At 41.6% G+C, this 23,112-nt stretch overlaps 1 protein-coding gene across 1 annotated transcript in view; it reads right to left on the reverse strand.

Moving 5' to 3' along the window:
• The window catches only part of erfl3 (Ets2 repressor factor like 3), a 132,771-nt gene that overhangs the window by 23,410 nt on the left and 86,249 nt on the right, over positions 1 to 23,112 (reverse strand). Inside the window, exon 2 of the mRNA XM_060921541.1 lies at positions 18,272 to 18,506. Coding sequence (XP_060777524.1) covers positions 18,272 to 18,506 — 235 coding nt within the window. The remainder of the gene's footprint in view (positions 1 to 18,271; positions 18,507 to 23,112) is intronic.

The following is a 23,112-nucleotide window of genomic DNA, read 5'->3' on the forward strand; positions in this document are numbered from 1 at the left end:
ATGGTTCTACACAGATTTTTGAAATGGTGGTTGCTGGTACTGCATTAGCTTGTGTTCGACCAATTACGTCACTCATGGGTCGTTTTGTGTTGGGAGAGAACCTACCCTGAAGCAGGAGCTTTTTAAAAAAAAAAAAAAAAAGTCCCACAAAACAGCAGTCCAAGAACTATAATCCTCCACAGTTCCTGCAGTGTAGACGCACAAGAAAAAGGGGAAACTTCCACCAGTCCGAAAGCGTCTAGCCGAAATGTCATCTATTTATACTGCATTCCTGGAGTCTGCCAATTATTCACCAACAGCTCCTTTATTTCTGAACTGCACAAATTTCGCCTGCTATTTTTGGTGGACTCGGCTCACAAGTTAACTGCTTCCAGTTAATTTCTTGGAATTATACGAGATCTTGCCTTGAAAACGTCTTGAAAGGGGTTTCTGTTGACATTGGCTTCAGAACAGCTGAATAAAACAAACAGAGATAAAATAATTATTGACTTGCCTGGACAAATTCCACTTCCTGCAAATGAAGCTAGTTTCACATGCTCCCTTTATACAGCTAAAGAGAATGGAGGAATGAATATATACACCTCCGCTCTGTCTGTGTGTGTGTGGGACATATACAGCTCTGGAAAAAATTAAGAGACCACTTCGATTTTTTCTTAAATCAGCGTCTTGATGTACGGCAGCCATTTCATTTCAGTGTCTGTGCTGGAGTTCCAACGCACACTCGCCTCATTTTGCTTCATGAGTTACTGATGAGGAGATCACCAAATCTTATTTAATGAGGGGGGGAGGGAAAAAAAAAGTATAAAAAACCACTGCTGTGGTCGTCACAATCTTCTTGCAATAGGACCAGTCTGGATTAGGGATGTTAACCGATGACCGTTTGACTGATGGTTGACCGAATCAACGTCAACCGGTTAATTTTTTTGGTTGTCGGTTTAAAAAAAATAAATAAATAAATAAAATTTTATTAAAAAAAAAAAATCAATCGTTTTGAAGCTGCCGATTTTGGAGCGGAGAACCTGGAATTCTGTGTTGTAAACGCTTGGGGCATGCCATGCGGTGTAAGGACGACAGCTGACAAATCACAAACACCCATTCAGTCATGTCCCGCCCTCCCGCCCCAGTTGATGCAAAAGTGCACAGCTTTCTGATTTACTGTTTTCTTCTCATACTTTTACTTCCTATGTTTCATGGACTGGAACGGCATTTGCTCATTTAGTAATTTTAACACAGAATTTACTTTGATGAAATTATAAATCAGACACTCCAACGCCCCCCCCTTAAAAAAAAAAAATCGGATCTGCACGATTAAGCCGTGAAAAAGGCGGCATCCGCCAAAAGGCGCGCCGTTTGCATCCCTGATAGATTCTAATAATTCCAAATCTAGAATTTTAAACTCATAGGTTAACCGACTTTAACCGGCTAATGAGGCTCGGTGGTCGGGTCAAGATTTTTTTTTAGTTTTTGCCATCCCTAGTCTGGATGGCAAAAACAGTGCTAGTAGTAGCTTAAATTTAATTGGAATACAAAAATATCTATTCATCACGCCAAAAGAGTTAAATCGAGAAAGTTTTGAGTGAGAAAAAGAAGGGTTCAGTTCGGCTCTGAGGAACATATTTAAATAATACTGGCTGGCTTTGAGTGGTATATCAGATATGTTCCATGCTAGCATAATACTGAATGAGTTGAAGACGAGTTCAATATCATGCTAGCTGAATGGAAGATCGACCATGAAAAAAAGCCAGCCAATATTATTATTATATGACATACACTCTTCATATCAGCATTCTCGAAGGCCAACACTAGCTTACCCACGACTTAGTGCTGTTAGCATGGCAGTCCAGTTAGCTTCCAGCCGGTATAGCATTCAGCAGTAGCATTAGCGAAGGCCAACGCTAGCTTACCCGCAACTCAGTGCAGTTAGTGCGGCAGTCCAGTTACCTTCTAGCTAGTGTATTGTTAGCGCAGGTCAATGCTGGCACAGTCAAGCCAAATATTATTATCATCATCATCCTCCCCCCTGTGTAATTGACTTAAGTTACTTTTAAAATCAATATCAACAGCTACACACAATGGAGCAACCTGGCAGCTAAAATTCTCTCAAAATCTTCCATTTTTAATGAAGCAAACCTCACGGCCATGTTTGCTTACAAATTGTCAGTCACTCGCTACTGTGGAAGTTTTACATCTCCGACGCGTCTCTTTTCCAGTTTTTTTATGTCTGTTGGTATGTTTTTCTCGTGAATATGCATGAAGAATATATAATGAAGTTTTGGTAGCCTTTCAGCTGTTCAGCGCATCTTTAGTTTCAGTTTATTTATTTAGTGCTTAAACCTAGCACTGGATCAGCCTCGTCTTCTCTCTTTCCCGGTGGAAAAAGAAATGACTGTATGCATACGTAAAAGAAAAGTTTCGTCATTGGATCTTCGCATGAGCTCCGATGTGAGACGTCGTGTTGTCTCGACAATGTGCAATATTGTAACAATATTGCATGCTCATTCTCCATTGGCGAGAGTGGCGTAATACATGTAGGATAAGTGATATGATAATATTGCATGCCATCAATAAACCCACTAGAAGGGAATAAAATACATAGGGTTTTTTCCATGGAAGAAGTGGCCTGTATGTATAATAATTCCTGATATTTCACTCTGATGATGTCACTCCCAGTGTTTCCTGCTGACTAGACACATGTTGTCAAAATGGCAAACCGGTTCAAAACTAAAATTCCTTTGACTAACTTGCGTGCTTTTTTTTTGGACAGTCCATATAATAAAGAACGTTACCTGGTGGCATGAAAATATGAAGTTTATCTTCTTGTGTTAAAAATATACCACTCATTCGTGAATATGTTTTACAAACATGTTTATATACCTGCATGGATGTGTAAAAAAAAAAAACCCACACATACAGAAGTGGACACAGTACCCGACTTCATTACTTAAGGCAGATTCTACCGTAACTGGATCCATTAACCACTTGCCCACAAAATAAGAAATTTTTCTTGTCTTTTTTTCAGTGAGGTAATATTTTCAAGATTGAAAATATGGTATTTGGTCTTCTAAAACAGCACGTCATTTAAAAATACACCGAGTATATCAATAAAAGATTTTTAAAGAATAAAGTTCTATTTCTTTGACATATCTGACAGACATAACTCCCATTTTAAAAATCCCTTTCATTATCCCTGTTGCTATCGTCAGTGAATTTCTGTCAGATGACCTGACGATAGACTCGGCCATTATGGATCTTTGGTAGTTATCGTGTGGAAGCAGGCTTTAGCATTTTTGGGTGTCAACAGATAAACAGCGAATAAACCATTTCGTTCACGAGAGAAGCCCACAGTTATTTTTAAAAAATGCTATCGTCAGTCTGTCAGTCAAATGCACCTGACGATAGCAAAACTCAAGCCCTCGCCACGCACATGTTGACTGACGCAAAGAGGAAATTCTACTGCGCATGATTTTTGTGACGGCAGACATTTACTTCCGGGCAAGACTTGGAGTTCTGACAGCTAGATTTCATCAAATAAATCAAGGTAAGATTTTCAGTCAGCTATCCTGACGATAGAAATTTTTGACGATAGAAACATTGAGAATATATTTGTGCATTCATATTTAAATTTTTCTGGAGGAAAACTATCGTAAGTTGAGATAAATCAGAGCCGCTTGCGACCCTTTCAGCCGACAGGCCATTTCAATGTGTTATTTCCCCGCGAAAGTGACAAAATCGTGTCTGTCGTCACTGTTCTGACAATTATTGTTGATATTTCAATTTTGAAAATAAATTTTATCTTTTTTATTTCAATATTTCATTTTATTTGGTTCTAGTGATGAGGTATTTAATATTATTACTAAATTTGTCAGATTAATAATGTAAGAAACAGTTTTGTTGCTATTGTCATCTAGAGCGTCTGTCAGAATATGATGGTAGACGTTAGTTTGTCTGTCAGATTTTGATGATAGAAACCGATGTGTTTCTATTGTCATTTAGCATGTCTGTCATGTCAGGCTTTTATTAATTAGTTACCAGGACCTAAAATTTACTGTGAATGTCCAAGACCCCAAATGCTACTAGAAAAACTTAATAGAATGATCAAAATAATCAATTCAGCAATTTAAGGAGATGGGACTTAACTGGCCTCTGTTATGGCAGAATCTGCCTTAAGTCAAAGTACAGATCCCGCTGGTCAAATGTTACTCCGATACAAGTGAAAGATGTAGAGTCAAATTTTTACTGAAATACTCGCTTTTAAAAATACTTAAGTATTAAAAGTACGTTTTCTCTCAACACATCGTTGTATCATTGCCACAATGCTTACAAAACCTAACGCTGTTACCAAAGACAGAAATGTGAATTCACAAAATGAACGCATGCTGTGCCATCATGGTGGTTTAACGTTAAGCGAGCTAGTCAGTGAAACTCCACCTGACATGCTAGCAAACACTTTTCAAACTCGAAATCATATTGGGTCACTAACGTTACTAGAAAAGAAAGATTTCTACATTCTGTTTATTTGGTAAGATTATGCAGAAACACATTTCTGAAAGGACTTCAGATAAGTTAGCATTATTCATGTTAGCGTAACTCTGTTTTTACATGCTAACTAACAGTGTCCAAGTTAACTAGCTATGTGTTAACGTTAGCCGTGGACAAGGCTACGGCAACTTGGCGGGCAAATCCATAGAAAGTTATTTGACTAACCAGACTGCATAGCTATTGCAACGTTACTGCTAGCTCTAAAAGCACAGACAACTTCATTACAAGCTTTCTCTTGGAATAAAACCTTTATATGACTCAATATGCTTCTGCAGGTTGGACGGCGAGTTTTTGTAGGCCGTGATGTGGTTCGTTTTCGGCAAACAAAACAAACAATTAAAATGAAACGTGTCTTTAATCCTCTCAGAAAACTGAAACATGGGTTCTAGGTATGGCCCCGGGTGCGTGCATTCTCCAGAAGAACTGCCTCCTTCCATTCTGCCGTCAACTGATCGAGTTCAAATAACGCTGCTGAGAAATCACTGAACTTGATTTTATACAGTCTATGGACGTGACGTGACCCTAGTGATTACTGACAGCCTGTCTCAAGGTCACCTGCGAAAAACCATCACGTTTCAGAAAAGAAAAGGGAAAAAAAAATCATCTGCTTTCAAAGCTGCTTCATGGTAAGGCCACCCATTTTTTACCTTTAGGTTCACGGATTTTTTCGACATATTTTTGATGTTGGTCAAAATAAAAAAGTGTCCTTGGACAATTTTTTTTTGCATGGCAAAATTTCAATATCAGATTAAGATGATAAAATAATTTAAATTCAAGAGACACAATTTACTTACACACACATACATACATACACACACACACACACATATATATATATATATATATATATATATATATATATACACACACACACACACACACACACACACACACACACTAGGGGTGGGCAAAAATATCGATACGGTGATATATCGCGATACTTTGTCTTCCGATTCAATATCGATACTCAAAATTTGAATATCGATATTTTTTCAAATAATAAATCATGTTTCAGACGGGTTGTAAATCCAATACGACTTCCGCACCTCCGCTCCACAAGGTGTCGCTGTGCCGCTACCTCACTGCAAGGCACTCTTTGTCTTCTCTTTTTTTTCCCGGTGGTTACAGTGAGGAAAAAAAACAAGCAAGCATGGCTGTTAACGTAAACCTAGAGACGCCGCCGAACTTTAAGGCAGATGTTTGGAGGCACTTTGGATTCCAAAGGAAAGGAGAAACAAAACAAACAAAAAAAAAAACAGTGAGCTGGACAAAGAGTACGCACTTTACAAAACCTGTTTCGCTCCAGTTAGATATTCAGGTAACACAACAAACTTGCGAACTTACTTAGCACGACACCGCCCCGACATATTAGCTCAGCCGGAGCCACCGAAACCCGACCCAAAGCAAACTACACTGGACAGCGCCAAAGTCCTCCCGTCTACTTCAGTGATGTGTGACTTACTGTAACTGTGAACTTAATTTTGTCATTTAAGGCCAAAGGCAAGAAGCTGCACTTTATCTTGCATTTTCAATTTTAGTGTGTGTGAGACACTGCATTTTATTTTGAGTATTTACTCAAAGTTCAGAAGAAACATGATTCACTGAGGTTTCAGTTCAGTTTCAGTGTGTGGACACTGACCCACACTGCACTTTGTTTCATAATTGTGCTCAGGGAGACTAAGATGCCCACTGCACTTTTCACTGTGTTCCAGACGGTGTGTTGTTCCTGCAAATATGTTGTAACTTGCGCTTGTATAGTTACAATAAAATGGCATGGATAATTTGAATTACGATGTTTTGACTCAGTTTGTCCCATGAATTATCACGATTATCTGATGTACATACAACTCGGATTTTAAGATGCATAATGCAGTTTACATTTTTCAGTAAACTATGTAGAATATCGCAATATATCGCAAAATTTTGATATCACAATATCATATCGTGACTCAAGTATCGTGATGCGTATCGTATCGTGAGGTCCTTGGCAATACCCACCCCTAATATACATGTGTGTGTGAGTGTGTGTTCTTGTGTACAAGTTTATAACACGGACTAGCATTCCAGTACTTACTTCTCTGAAGGTATGTGGTCATATGACCGTTGAGCTCTCATGAGCACATCGAAGGCTGATCCGTTCGTGCTACTTGATTCGATAGGACTCTCTGCGCCGCCATCCTCTTCTAATTCCACAGTCAGATACTTGCAGCCAAAATCGCGAACTAACGTTATGGCAGGCGTATTCGGCATCGCGCTCGTTACATCACCACCTTCTTTCTGAGAACCAAAGATCGTTTTGATCTTTTCATGGTTTACTTTCAACGCTTGAGAGACGAAATCGCCCACGTTTTGGTTAGTGAGACAGTGAAAAGACCTTTCTTTACCACACTTTATGCTTACGTACAGTTGAGGCGATAGCTCGGAATCCATGCTGTCAGCATCAGCCATGGTCAGCACGAGGTTGACGCTGTCGTAAAGCGGTCGTAAAGACCATAAAAACGTTCAAGTGAATACTCAGTCGTAAATAGTTTCGTTTTCGGACTCGGCTGAAGTGGATATATACAACACACGTTGTCGTTTGTATCTGCGATTCTAATACTTTTTACTTAAAGAAATATGACCGAGTACCAGTGCTGTTACAAGAAAAATGTGACTTTTTTTTTTTTTTTTTTAACATTTCTTTTTGTACATTTCGGCAGTTAAAATAAAAATACGCACAGACTTTATTTTTCTAGCGGTAGTATTTAACTGCCGTTGGCGGATCCGTGATCCGAAAAATCTAAAATGAGTCGCCTAACGAGGACCTTGACAGAAACGTAGTGGAGTGAAAAGTACGATGTTTGTCTTTCAAATGTAATGAAGTTAAAGTCATAACTTTCCAAAAAAAATAATACTCGAATAAAGTCCAGATACTCAAAAAGTGTACTTAAGTACAGTACTCAAGTAAATGTACTTTGTTACTGTCCACCTCTGCACACGCATATATAAACATGTATGTAAAAGTAGTGAAAAGTTTGAAGTTGTACACAACATGTCCGAAGCGATAGGACATTTCCGATCATAAGGATTACAGTAAGTGAAACCAGCTGATATTCGAAATGCCTGGTGAGATAATAGCTGTTGCCAAAACATGACCTTTATTCCACTGGCCTCCTGAGTTAAAAGGCTGTTGTTCCTGAAGCTTCCTCACATCACTGCTCATAATTATTGAAACAAACAGAAAGCACATTGTTCTGTCCGTTATTGTTAAACTGGGAAGAGGAAATCCTTCATTCTGATTTGGGGGGGGGACCCACGAGGTGTCCTCTTGGTCTCTCTGATCTTGCAGGAAACTCAGTAAACACCACCTGTGGCAATGACGGATACAAACCGAACCCTTAAGGCCTCTGCATGCTCTTGAGACAAGGCTTTCGCAGACAGCTTTTCGCAGACAGTTGTAGTTTATCGTTGAGCGGGGAGTAATAGGCGTGTGCGATGTTATTCACCGCCACAACGCAAGGGGGCGCGAAGTCGCTAGGAGTAGTTGGTGGGTGTGGTTGGTGGGGTGTTTATCCTCCGGTTACTTATAATGACTAGAACTTTTTTTTTTTATAATGACTAGAATTGGAGTCGTATAGATGTACGTACTTCCTCGATCAACCGCTCTTCGTGCTGCTCCATCTTCGCTCGTGTTTTTAAAAATGCCGGTTGTGAAAACAAACCAAACCGGGAAAGTAGGGAAGCGGAAGTGCGTGTGCAGCGGATGTAGAGTGGACCAATCGGAGCCCTCTTGTCTGCGACGCTGTCTGCGAGGCTTCTGCGGTGGTCACAATTTTTGGGAGGTGCGCGCAGAGCGTCTGCGAAGGTGGGGGGGCTACGCAGACACTGTCTGCGACGCTATCTGCGAGGACTGGGTTGTCAGCATAAATTGGCCTTTAGGACATGTTCATAAAGGCGAAATGCATGTTACAGGCTTTCAGTCCACTAAAGGAAAGTCACCTGTAAATCAACCCAATGCTCACCTTTATCCTGATGGGAGTGGTCTCTTCAAAGACAACTCCGCCCCATCCACACGGCATGACGGATTAGTGAATGGTTTAATGAAAATTTGGGGGGGGGGGGGGGGTCAAAAACAAACATGCTATGGCCTTTGCAGTAATCCCGTAGAGATTTCTGAAGCATCAGGAAAACAAAAATAACAACCATCCAAATTGTGACACCTCACCGAATCCAGGGACGCATGTCGGCCGAAACGAATCCGAGATAATCGCAAAAGGAGCATTTTTTTTTTCGAAATTTGTGATTTTCGTTTTTTTCCATCATGTGCAAGTTGAGATCTTGAAGAATGCAATCAGTATTTCAGATAATAGATTGTTTTGTTGGAAAAGCATACATTTTTTGTTGCAAATTGTCTCGTTTTTGTCAGGACTGTAGCCTGCTGGGGGGTGTGGGTAAATTACCATATGGGCCATTCACATGATGATTTAAGTCTTTTGTTGTTTTTTTTTCCGCGAATCAGCTGTATGATACAAGCTGAGCTCGTGGCTACTTAAGCTGCATACAGGCATGTAATTTCACTATGGAATGAGCGAGCTAAACAGAGCGCAGAGGAGCTGAAACACCGCGAAGCAAACAGACGCACGGTATTTTACATCGGAGATAACCATTTCTAGCAAAAAAAAACGCAACCAAAAGGAAGTGTTCTTGGACTACATATTCCATCGGAGGCATTGATGTGTGCAAGGCGATGTTTCCCTTTCTGATGGGGTGAGTTTATTAACCTAAGGTTGTGTGGTTATTTTTGCATGTAACGGAGAGTGTTGTGGTTTGGTTACATGAAACTAGCGTTGTGTTAGTTGTGTCATCATCGTGCTATCTTTCTTTTTAACGGTGTGAGTAATTTTTCAACCACAAAACGTTAAAGTATACTTTAGGACTTATTTTTGTACTTCATAATTGTTTTGGGCATACTTTGCATGGAAGGAAAATTGACATGGTGATCTTTGTTTACATGAAAGTAGCATCGTGCTAGCTAGTAGGGGGTAGGGCTTTCATTAATGTCATGCAAATGAGCACCGTTATGTGCCCGCCCTGCACCCAGAGTAACTGAGAAGGAAAACTTTGAGGGCGATTTTCTCCCTTTCCTGTTTTAAGAGGTATACACTTTCAAAAGGCCACACATTCTTCAAATATTGTCAGATCTCCACATGGAAGGCATCATTGGAAAGCTTAGAAACTGTACTTTCTGAATCTGCCAATAACTCAAAATGCCCCGGGCCGACATGTGTCCCTGGATTCCGTTATGTGACACATATTTGTAGAAGAAGAGAGAGAGTTCATCGTGTCAGTACATCCACCCAGTACAGCAGTGGCTCGTAGTGGCTCAACACCTTATAAAAAGACACTCGGTTTTCATCATCACTTGTCTGCATTTAATCACACACCCGTTCACATCAGCACTTTTTTTTTTTTATTTAATGTGGGCAGTGTGTTCATCCGTCCCTTTATCAATAGGGGTGTTCACACGGCAACTTTTACTCCGGTGTAGCACCGGGGCTGCCCCAGTAGAGCGTTCACACGGTACAAAGTTATACCGGTGTAGCCCCTGACAGCTGCTTAAACCGGTGCAAATCTAACCCTGCTCGGGAGGTGGTTTCAGAAATTTACTCCGGAGTAAATGCTAGTTTGCGGGGCAGCACCGATATAAAATGGGCCGTCTGAACGCTACAGGGGTAGACTCGCTACGCGTGAGGAGAGTTGATTACATACGGGCATTGCATAATTTGCATCCTGGTATTTTGCGCTTCCAAAATGGCGAATAACAACAACAACAGAACTGCGTGTCTTCCAGTGTTGCCAGATTGGGCGGTTTTAAGTGCATTTTGGCGGATTTGAGCATATTTTGGGCTGGAAAACGTCAGCAGTATCTGGCAACACTGGTGTCTTCATCCACGTTGTTTTCCTGGCGCTTGGTGACACCATGACAACCGGGAAAAGGAAGTACATTTTCACGCATGCGCACATTTCCGCATTATTACTATCGTATAGCACGGTCGCAAAAACTGCCGTGTGAACGCAAGTGGGGCTGCACCGGTGCTAACACGCTTCTCTCTAGTAAGCAGGTTTGTGACGTGTGAATGCTCTACAAAATTTACACCGGTGTAAGATATATCGCAACAAAATACATCGGCGCAGCATCGATGCAAATATGTGCCGTGTGAACACCCCTAAAGCCCGATACTTGAACCGGTGCATCACCTCTTCATACATCAGGGTGACTGTTGTATATCTGGTCTATGGAGATCCTTAGAGCAACCTCCTTCCTTGGGCAGTAAATTAACTGCATGGTTACAAAGAGCACATTTATGAGAGAGTTTTTCCCGATATAAACCTAAAAACACACGGTCTGAGCTTCGTCTCAGGAACATACGACACACACTTATCCCTAATGGCTGAAATCATTTCAGGGTTTGTCCATTAAAGAAGAACTGAAGGCAAATTTATCATCATCAAAATTCTAGTTCGCTCATTTTATTAAATATCAGAATGCATTTTTGATCGCTATTTTGTCGCTGCTATAGCAAGTTATGAGTGTATGAAATATGCTCTGTAATATATCAGTCCGTATGTTAAAGCAACGGCTGTAAACGAGATTCGTTGAGACCTGTGCGAGACATCGTAGGATGGAAGTAAAACGTACAGCGGAAATCATACCTTGTGTCCGAAATCGCTCACTTGTTCACTATTCCCTATATAGGGAATTACTATATAGAGGACTATAGATACCCCTTTTCCACCAAATCAGTTCCAGGGCTGGTTCGGGGCTGGTGCTGGTGCACAACTCGTTCAACTTGCGAGTCAGCTGAGAACCAGTTTGCTTTTCCATAGCTCGCGGTGCTAAGGGAAGCCACGTCATTACGTCGCTGTATACGTCAGTTACATCGCTGCGTTTGCATAAACCTTGGTGCGAACATCGAAGCAACAACACCACTGAGAAGAAGCAGCAGCAACAACAACAACAACAATAATGGATGACTTCGCGTTTGTACAGCTGCTGCTTCTCATCGCTTAAAAATGGCGATCTTTCGCAGTCTTGCGATTGTTGTTGGTCTTAACAGCTCCGCCCCCCCGCTGACGTAAGCGGTTCTTTCCTCTGGCCCAGCAGAGAGTTGGTGCTAGCCTGGAACTGGTTTTTCTGGCCCCAGAGCCAGTTCTTTGTCAGTGGAAACAGAAAACCCGGTTCCAAACTAAGCACTGGCCCCGAACCAGCCCTGGAACTGCTTTGGTGGAAAAGGGGCAATAGTCAGCTCATTGGTAAAATGGAAAAAAAAAAAAAAAACGCTTTCGGACACTACTCCGTCGCGCTGGTATTTGCGTCATTACTGTCGCACAATTAAAACGTGCCAGATCAGTCGGCTGGTGGGTTTTCAAAATAATAAATACACGCGTGCGTTTATTGTGATAAATCCATATTATACTGAACGTATAATTTCCCACATTAATCAACACAAAGTCCTGCAGCTTTCAGTTTTTTTTTTAAATAAAGACTTCATACTTTCTTCTTTGCTGCTGCCTTTTATTAAATCAAATTTGAGACTTGATTTGATTTCCTTCAGCGCGACTGCAATGCATGATGGGATACATTGCTTTGCTTAGTGACTGTCGTTGTACGCTACTTTTTGTGATGCGCTGTGGGACACTGAGTGGAAATAATCCTCACTACGGTTTCGGACAGCACTGCAAATGGTGCCCTCGCTATATAGTGAGTAAGGAGCGATTTCGGACACAGGGAAAGTCACCAACATCTGTCGAAAGATGCGCACGCCCTCTTTCGAATGCTGATGTAATCAAGCCGGAAGTTGTGTTCGTTTTGATAGCAATCAGGAAAGTTTGAAAAAAGTAGGCAGGAATCGTTATTTAAACTCGTTTTTGCGCAATACTTCGTTTGGAAAACAGTTTTCAAAATGGCGGCACTGACGCGTCACGTTTCGAAGTCTCGCACAGGTCTCGTGAAGATCGTGCGGATAAGCGACGCCTGCCGTAGACCAAACGAACTAAATTCAACATTAGGGGTCGACCGATAATTGGCCTGGCCGATATATCGGGCCGATATTCTGCATTTTTAAGGTTATCGGTATCGGCCATAATTTCCACCGATATGCCGATAACATGCCTTTTTGCAGCCATTTCGTTCCTAACGCGACTGTCACTGCACGTCCTTTCCTGCACTCGCCTCTCTGAGTTCAAGAACACGGTCCCGCCCACCACAACATCTGATTTGTTTGGCACAAGGGATACAGCCAATCAACACGCATAGCTAACCACTGTGAACTGTTTCAAGGCGGCCGTACGGGCACTCGGGCAGAAGCAGATCCCACTTCAAGGTAAGGACACGCTGCTTTTGCCGCAATAAGTTACAAACACACAAGTTGCAAAAGCACAACATCATTATATGTTTACATTCTTCATCTACTACTCGTTAAAATTGTCCATTTGCATCTGTGTAGCCAGGCAAACTTAGCTTACGGAAGGAAGCACTTGAATTAGCCTACAACCAACTAGTCTCGCTGAAACTACATGTAATGTTGTCCATAAGCATAACGTAGGCTGCAGTCATTTTTAAATCCCCGTCTGGAAACGTTGTGAATGTGTCAGTAGTTCTACTCGAACAGTAGAATGACCGCCATACAGAGAGGTGGTCAAGGGAAGACGAAATAAAATGTAGTGTTTGTGTTCTGTAGGCTAGCGCGAGCCTACTGGCTATTTGTTATGGTGATGAGTAAACTTCATGACGTGACTCGTGCTCAAAAAGCGCATTGCACTTGTATATGTTAGGCAACTTTATAAAGCGCTATTTGAACATTTAAACAAGCCAGGTGTGATATGGTGCTAGTAGGCATGTAATACTGTAGGGAGTTTGTCAGGACGCTTGTTGTGGGCTCAGTAATTGTGTCGTGGATGCACACTTGCTTGGATAAACGGTAATGAACGAAATACATCAATTAGACTCTTGACTTAAATGTTCTTATGCTACTTCACATTGCGCTGTAATGTACTCCACTAGTATTTATAATTCTTGCACAAGTGATTCTCCTCGCTAGCGCTTCTGATTCAGAAAGCGATATACTCTTAAAGGAGCAGAGCCATAGATGGTTACTTGTTAATACATAATAGGGAGTGATAGCCTACTTTATGTTTGATTTTACTTTTTTAAAAAATGCTGCAGGCAGCTCCCTACACTTGATTTGTTCTTTAAAAACTACTTGAAGTTGGTAAGTCTTACTTAGTTCTTAGTGTAAAAGAATCCAGAGTGTATTTTCATTTATTTTCCACTGAAAATGGTGAGCTGTAATATAGTAGGGAGTGATTTATTTTTTATTGGTGAATATTTATTTTATTTCTCATTTTATTCTAACTAATGTTTGACTTTATTGTACAAATGCTGCTGGCATCTCCCTGCCCAAAATTTCATGTTCATTTACAATTAAACATACATTTCATGGATATGAAGGTCTGTGTCAGTGTGTGCTATGTTTAATTTCATGTGAATTATAATGTTTACATTTATCGGTTGCACATATCGGTTATCGGCATCCCAATTCCATAATAATCGGTATCGGTATCGGCCCTGAAAAAAAACATATCGGTCGATCCCTATTCAACGTGGCTAGAAACCGAATAGGCCGATAAGTATAATATTTAATTGCAATTAGTTGCCAATACGAGTCACGATATAAGGTTACTAAAACCGAAAACGTCATTGAATAACACGGTAATTAAGAAATAAAGCAAGTTTAGAAATGACTTCAGTTCTCCTTTAAATTGCTCGTTTCCGAGCCTCAACGCTTCCTGATGGACAATGTGCAGACTCGATCCTGCCACCCTGCAACAGCGTTCCTCTCCTGCTGGTGTCTGCAGTCTCACCTAGACGAAGGTGTGGACAGTGACTGACAGGTGCGGCGTCCACCTACACGCAAACGCTGTGGCCAATGTTTACGTTTCACATTACATTTATTCATCTAGCAAACACTTTTATCTAGCGTGCTGACAGTGTTATGCTGTCGATGATGTTTACGGCAAACAGTGATGGGTCGACTGGTACAAAACGTCCTGGTGCCATGACGACAGTAGTCTTTTGCTGCATGGATCGTTTTACAATGCGAGACTTAAACCTATGCTCACTCCATATACATTCCATGATGTGATGTGATAAAGACAGGAGTGCTGTTAGGGTAGAACGTCCTTACATAAAGGCTAATTATGTCAGGGTTGCGGGAAAAGGACGAGAGCTCGCGTAGAAGCATCCTGTATCACCTCCCTGTCTGTCTGTCTGTTAATAAACCTCCCAGCTGCCCTGAGAGTGGAGAGAACGCAGCACACAGGCTGATCAGACCCAGGATAATGTGCTTCAAATGATCACGAAGCATCAGAAGCACATGCTTTGCTTATTTTGGAATAAAAGTGTACCAGTGTCGCCGTCGAGTCACTAAAGCCTCGGTCACAACCGGCCGTACGTGCTCCTACGGCCGGTCTACGTGCAAAAAACGCAAGAAACGCACGGAGGGCGCGCGTGTGACGTGCTGATTTTCGAGCCGTAGACCGGCCGCAGAGGTTCTTTGTCATGTCAAGCAAACTCCACGGGCGCTTACGTTTTTTTCAGGTTGCAAGACAAACTTACGGCCAACGTGTGTCTTTCTCCACAAACAAAAAAAACTGCAGCGATTTGGGAAACGCCAAAAATCGCACGTCCGGTTGTGACCTAGGCTTAAACCTCAAGTCTGAGTCCAGTGTTCAAGTCAGAGTCATTTAAAAAAAAAATTTCCGAGTTGAGTCCAAGAACAAGACTCCACCCGCAATGTTTGACGGTGGTTGTTTTAGCGCCATTAACATGAGTTTGTTTCTGAACATGACGTATGAACAGGTGAATGTGCTTCTCTTTGTCAGGAAGTGCGAAGTATTCCGTCAGAGATGGTTGGGAGACGGATGTAAGTGCAGAAGGTGTGTTTATTAATACGAGTGAAGAGAGTAAACAATCCAGAACGGCAGGCAAAATCGTAAAGCAGGCAACAGATCCCGCGAGGCACAAACAGGCTATCGTAGACTCGGCAGAATCAAAAGACGAGAAACAGGAAATCAGAGATCAGGAACCCAAACAAGGAAATAAGGCTTGGTAATGTGTCAGCAACGCAACTCAATACTTTGCAAAGCAAGTGTGTTTTCACAGTTTTTATATAGGCGCGCTGATTGCAACTTAAGGCCATTATTAAAAAATGTTCTGTTTCCGGTCCACCGGCCGGGTGAGTGCCGTTTGTGCGGGTGAAATTTTTTTTTTTAAACGCCGGTTTTTCGGGTTCGTAAATCTAAAATCGAACTTGACATTTGCGCATTCCCAGGGCTTTCCACTAAGGCTCATACTAGCCAGCCATGACAAATAAGTAGCCAGCCGGGGGGGGGGGGTAAACACAAAATAAACTCCTGTGCACGCAGTTCCCAGGATTAAATGTATTTTCCACAGACCATTTATTTATTGACTTTACTCAAATACAAAGTAAAATGGCAGTAAATCTTCTTTCTTTTCTTGCGTATTGCATCATGAGGCGTTCCTGGCTTGTAAATCTCTTATTTTCGGTGCATGACACATTCACGCAACTGAGCATGCGTCGAGTGCGCGCGCACACCGCACGTCGGGGCGCGGATGAGTTACTCTCCCTTGATCAACGGTTCAGTTTGACATTATTGTCAGTCCGTTAGATAAACATTTAATTTTATTAAAATCGAAAATTAATATTTAGAGCCTGTGGGCTACAAAAATAGTCATTAAAGTAGCCGGCTGGACTTAATTGTGTGGCTGGCGCTTGTGGAAAGCCCTGTCGAATCAGCTCTGCGCATGCGCTGTGCGGCACAAAAAAACGGCAGCCACCATGAAGGAAGCAGATCCGGAGTTTTCAAACATTTGCTTAAGTGTGAAATCGCAAAATGGTATTCTGGCGAACAACTAAATAGTAAAGATTCAGAAAAACAAATCATTCAGTGATCATTTTAATAGTGTAATTTCATCCGAACTAGGCCTAACGCTCGATTTAGAACTACAAAAAGTCCGTGTGTCGGACATTTTAAGTACCTTTGTAAAAGTTTTGCAAATGTTGCAGTCAGCATTTAAAATGCTAACAAAGTTTTTGTACAAGTTTCAGTTGATTAAACGGTCATATTTTATTAAATGTGTCTGCTTTTGTAATAAAAAAAAGTACTGAAAGAAAAAGCAAACACAGCATTGCGACTTCTTATCCATCCATATATAATTAAAAAAAAAAAATCCCTCCCTCCCGACTGAAATTTTTTTTGCCCACACGGTGGACAGGAAACGGATTTTTTTTTAAGGATGGCCTAATCCTGTGCAGGTGCGAGTCGTTTCCGGATCATGCCCGAGAGTCTTGCTGCGTTCATGTGCTATGGGAAGATGATATTTTCCAGTTGGGAAGTGGTATTTACCAGTGTGTTGTGTTCACATGCTTTGTTGTTGTTGACAAATTAAAGATGGTGGACCAGATTCAGAATCAGGCCTGTTATTTGGCTAAAACAATTATAGATTGCCTTGTTCATCAGCTGCAGCAGGAATATGAGTTATCAAAAGGTAAATAATGCTGAATATTTCCTGATCATGACAAGTAGAGATTTTCTTAACACATTGAATGCCACGCAGTTTTTGGAAATTTGGTTGTAGCCACAATGAGAGCAGCCAGTATCTTAGATCATTGTTGGCGTTCTTTGGACAGCCACAGAATATTTTGTGTCAGGCTATAATATACATATTATAATAATATAATATACATAACATGACTCGTTTAAAAGGTGAGAGTCAGCTTTCCGTAGGTGAAAACCACTTCTTTCTTGGTTCATAAGCTAGTCTTGTACCGCTCGCCGCCATGTTGAAAAGGTTAAAGTTCATCTCATCTCGGCAACTCGTGTATCAAAATTTTCTACGAGTTGCCCAGTGGAAAATACCACAAGTGGGGGCGTTCATGTGTGCTTTCCATGTCGGCGTTTGGTATTTACCATAATTCCCATAGCACATGAACGCACCATCTATCTGATGCATGCGCACGAAATTAGTACAAAAATTAATGTAGCTATAAATATCTTATGCCAAATTATGGCGGCACGTTACACAAAAACGGTCCTCGTCTCCGATTTACAAGTCCGAATGCGGTTAATGCACGAGTCGGACACGAGTACTACAAGCCTGAAGTGTACACAAAACAAGGAAGTGATGCTTCAAATTAGCATAAGCAACACTTTCTAGTAGATCATTTCCTCGGGTTAATGCTTTACGAAGCCTGCCTCCTCATCCAGGTCGCACTTCAGGAGGTTAAGTGCTGATTTAACGTCAAAAACAGTCAAGCTGGAAGGGGCCAGCATTCTCAACCATTCACAAAATAGCAGATCGAGACCAGTATGTTAAACAGGAGTGAATGTTCTACAGCTCCACCGGTTTTGTCTGTTGCACCGGCTCATGTAAATGGACAGAACCTCGGGCACGTCAAGCTCATAATCTGCCCTGCGTAATCGTTTTAAACCGGGGTACTTAGTTTTAAAAGCGCAGAATAAGAACAGAGCTCGGCTTATAACTCTCAATCTCAACCCACAGCGCTCAGCTGGACAGGTTCCATAAGGTTAAATCTTGTTGTGCAAGTCAGACCTAGTTTGTTTTAAGGAGCAGAACGTGGACAGAGGATGCTTTCTGTAATAAGTTTACCTGAGAGCGCGACTGAGTTTGTCGTAGTTCATCTGAGGCTTGCACTTGCGCGCCCCCCACAGTCTGGCCACCTCGTCAGGGTCTTTGATGACGAACTCGCCGTAGTCCCCCTGCCAGGCGATGACATCGTGGTACTCCTCCTTTCTGAGCAGCTCTAGGATAAAGTGCCACAGCTGGATCTGTCTGGAGCCTGGACTGGACTCGGGCTTGTACGCCCATTCTGGAAAGGCGAACCCTAAAAAGCACGGAGAAGACAGACAAATCAGGACATATAATAAACGAAAATTGCCTTTCAACCTTCAACATCAGTCAGATTCTCCATCGACGTGACTCGAGGTCATGGTCAGGTGAGGTGAGGTTTGTCAAAGGGAAGTTTAGTTTCATCAGTCTGAGGTCACATAAGGTTGAGCACAAGCCTCACTTCTATGATCTCACTCTCAGTATAATGTGTCGATTTGGCTGGGGCTGCAACTAACGATTTATTTTTTACTGTTTCAATGATGACAAATATTAAAATATGGACTGTAGGCTAGTTGGATGTAGAGAACAGACATACAAATGACTCACCCAATTCACAATACTGGGTTCGCAATTCAATTTTCCAACAAAATAAATAAATAGGACAATAATTTAAAAAAAAGGCCACTTCTTAAAGGAGAACTGAAGTCATTTTTAAACTTACTTTATTTCTTAATTACCGTGTTATTCAATGACGTTTTCGGTTTTAGTAACCTTATATCATGACTCGTATTGGCAACTAATTGCAATTAAATATTATACTTATCAGCCTGTTCGGTTTTTAGCCGTGTTGAATTTAGTTCGTTTGGTCCACGGCAGGCGTCGCTTATCCGCGTGATCTTCACGAGACTTGTGCGAGACTTCGAAACGTCAAGTGTCAGCACTGCCATTTTGAAAACCTGTTTTCCAAACGAAGTATTGCACAAAAACGAGTTTAAATGACGATTACTGCCTACTTTTTTCAAACTTTCCTGATTGCTATCAAAACAAACAAAACTTCCAGCTTGATTACATCAGCATTCGAAAGAGGGCGCGCGCGTATTTTGACAACGTTGGCAGATGTCAGTGACTTTGATTTCCGCTGTACGTTTTACTTCCGTCCTACGATGTCTTGCACAGGTCTCAACGAATCTCGTTTACGGCCGTTGCTTTGACATATGGACTGATATATTACAGAGCATATTTCAAACACTCAGAACTTGCTATAGCAGTGACAAAATAGCTCTCAAAAATGCATTCCGATATTTAATAAAATGATAAATAGAATTTTGATTTTAAAAAATTAATAATAATAATATCCCAGCTGACTACGGGCGAAAGGCGGGGTACACCCTGGACAAGTCGCCAGGTCATCACAGGGCTGACACATAGACACAGACAACCATTCACACCTACGGTCAATTTAGAGTCACCAGTTAACCTAACCTGCATGTCTTTGGACTGTGGGGGAAACCGGAGCACCCGGAGGAAACCCACGCGGACACGGGGAAAACATGCAAACTCCACACAGAAAGGCCCTCGCCGGCCACGGGGCTCGAACCCGGACCTTCTTGCTGTGAGGCGACAGCGCTAACCACTACACCACCGTGCTGCCCCATAATAATAATAGCAGCAGCAGCCTTCAGTTCTCCCTACCTCCATTTGCTTCTCTTTTCTTTAGCTTTTGGCAATTTGTAAAGAGCTCCAATTTCTTGTTAAACCTATTTGTATAGTCAATTGCACAATAGCCCTTTCCCATTTTACATCCTTTATTACCGTTTTCACAACATTAGAGCTGGGTTACTTCCGCCTACGGTGATTTCTTGTGCATTCCTGCCATTTTATGGTATTGTGCCCTCTGCTATCTAATTAAGCAATTACAGCTAAAAAAAAACTAAGATTACGCAGCCTGATAGTTCCTTTTTTTTATTTCACTGATTTGAATAGTCATACATTTGTATTGAGATTTATTGTCCCATCATTACATGCCAACAGAAAATGGAGAAAAAAATTTCTCTCTAAATAATAAACACTGAAATGTAGCATAAACAAGCACAGATGGAGTTCAATATTTAAAATCAGGGAAATGAATCTTTCCCGAATCAGGTGGTGTTTTAATTTTCTAACAGCTGCATTGACAATAACTCTGGCTGTAATTCATATAATAGGTTTATATTAAAAAAAGGTGCTCATTCTAATACATTGTTTCTATAGTAACAGCTCATTCGCAGGGATTTATATAGTGGATGCTCCACGGCATACAAGACGAATAATAAACCAAATTTAAACCCAAAAAAACCCAAAACAAACAAACAAACAAACAAACAAACAAACAACAATACACTAAGGCTTTTGGTAAGGTTATGTTTATTTAACATTTATAGAAGGAGTCTCAGGTGTCAGTGCTTTGTAACACTTTGTAACAGTACATTTTCCACCACAGAAGAGTTTGGGCTTTCTGGTTTAATGGTAACATGACAACCTGGAGATTATTATTTTTTTTTTTTAAACTGAGAGAGAGAGAGAGAGAGAGAGAGAGAGAGAGAAAAAAACAGAGGCTGATGAGGCAATGACTGTTTATAGCGATTCTAAGATACATGACAACAGAAACCAACTCATCTTGGAGACGTTCTGTAGAGGCCAATTTATGCTGACAACCCAGTCCTCGCAGATAGCGTCGCAGACAGTGTCTGCGTAGCCCCCCCACCTTCGCAGACGCTCTGCGCGCACCTCCCAAAAATTGTGACCACCGCAGAAGCCTCGCAGACAGCGTCGCAGACAAGAGGGCTCTGATTGGTCCACTCTACATCCGCTGTACACGCACTTCCGCTTCCCTACTTTCCCGGTTTGGTTTGTTTTCACGACCGCCATTTTTCAAAACACGAGCGAAGATGGAGCAGCACGAAGAGCGGTTGATCGAGGAAGTGAGGAAGTACGTACATCTATACGACTCCAGTTCTAGTCATTATAAGTAACCGGAGGATAAACACTCCACTAACCACACCCACCAACTACTCCTAGCGATTTCGCGACTTCGCGCCCCCTTGCGTTGTGCCGGTGAATAACATCGCGCACGCCTATTACTCCCCGCTCAACGATAAATTACAACTGTCTGCGAAAAGCTATCTGCGAAAGCCTTGTCGCAAGAGCATGCAGAGGCCTTAACATCGAACATATCTATAAATGGTTAATGAACACAACGTAAATGAAAACTTGTAACCGTTGGCATATCACTGCTATATTAGAGGAATCGAGTGCTTCAGCATGGTCTGCCGTCTTTTCTTCTTTACACGAAACATCTTGAAAAGAAGTCATTTGATTACAATTAAATAAACTATTTGCCATTTAATAACCTCCAGATACAAGGGAAAGATGAACCCAGTGAATTAAAGAGCAGCTGTGATGAAGTGCTAGCTGAAAACTAAACAGATCCTCGGCACCCAAGGTATTTATTCCAGGCCGCGCACACACACACACGCGCACACACCTGCATGCACGCACAGACAAAAAACACAGATGCACGAACCCACCGGAGATCCTCCTTGCTTTATTCTCTTTATGAAGTGATGCTCCAGCAGATCCAGAGTACGCATTTCGCAATCCAGCAGTGAGATTTTTTTTCCATGAGGACTTTGAATAGACTTAAATGAGGAACTAGACGAATGTCAGTAAGAATTTTCAGCTTGACTGATGTAGAAAAGCTGATGAGAGTTGACTTGAAAAAAAAAGCGCTCAGGTTTCAGTCTGCACGGTGACCTGATGCGCCATCTTCAGAAAGTTTGCATAACAGTTATTGCACACAGACGATAATTTGCATACTGGCGACAACCTTTCAAAAAAAAAATTAATTTGCTTAAAAGTTTGAGAAACACTAAGTGCTGGCACAGCAATCCGCTCTCTTTAAATAACTTCTCACAAACTGAGACGATACAAAACCTCCCTATTAGGGCTGCGTACCGGTACTGTACCGTGAAAATCGATTCGGTACAGGTCCAAAATACCGGATCATGAAGTACCGGTATAAATTTACACCAAGTATCTGCTTATTTTGTGACTGAAGATGCGTAAATCCTACCACAGATGAAAATTTAGCACTGGAAAAGACGTAAAATGCCGCGCTGAAACTTGAAATCAGAGCCATCTTTGATTTGAGATCCTCTCGCCACAGTCTCACGAGACATTGCAAGAGCCTGGCTGATCCAGCGTTCTGATTGGTCAAAAAGACTCAAAAGCAGGTCAGCCATTTTTCCTTTGCTGGCATTGGCGGTCTTTGTTGCTTTGTGTAATTTTGCCGCGCAAGTTAAAGGCCGCGGACTGCGCGGAGTCTATAGGACTCTAGTGTAGTCACTTCTCGCTGTGAGACAACTTATGACATTTTGTCCCAAGTTAACCAAGTGTGAGACTGAGAAGTGAGGTAGGAAACCTAGTTATGTTCGGTTTTCTTTGAATAAAGATACTGACAAGGTGTCAACAGTTTATTAATGTTTCTGTCATTAGTGAAGAAGTTCAGAAGAACATGTTAATTTGTCAAATTGTTCAGGTACAGGTAGAGGTCCGGACCTGTACCTAAACCTCTGTACCGGTACCTGTAGTTACGTTTAGGTACGCAGCCCTACTCCCTATGCTTCTATCTTCCATAATAGTAAGGTACAAAACACTTCAGGACGTGCCGTTACAGGAAAAAAAAAAAATCAACGACTGGGGGTTGTAGCGAGTCATTACCGCAATACTGAAATCAGTACTTTCTATTACAGCAGAACACCACAAAGTATTTCATTCCTTTCACACCAAAGCAATTTATTCATTAAAAATGGGGCGGCACGGTGGTGTAGTGGTTAGCACGG

The sequence above is a fragment of the Neoarius graeffei genome, chromosome 5, assembly GCF_027579695.1.
Source record: "Neoarius graeffei isolate fNeoGra1 chromosome 5, fNeoGra1.pri, whole genome shotgun sequence".
Lineage (NCBI taxonomy): Eukaryota > Metazoa > Chordata > Actinopteri > Siluriformes > Ariidae > Neoarius > Neoarius graeffei.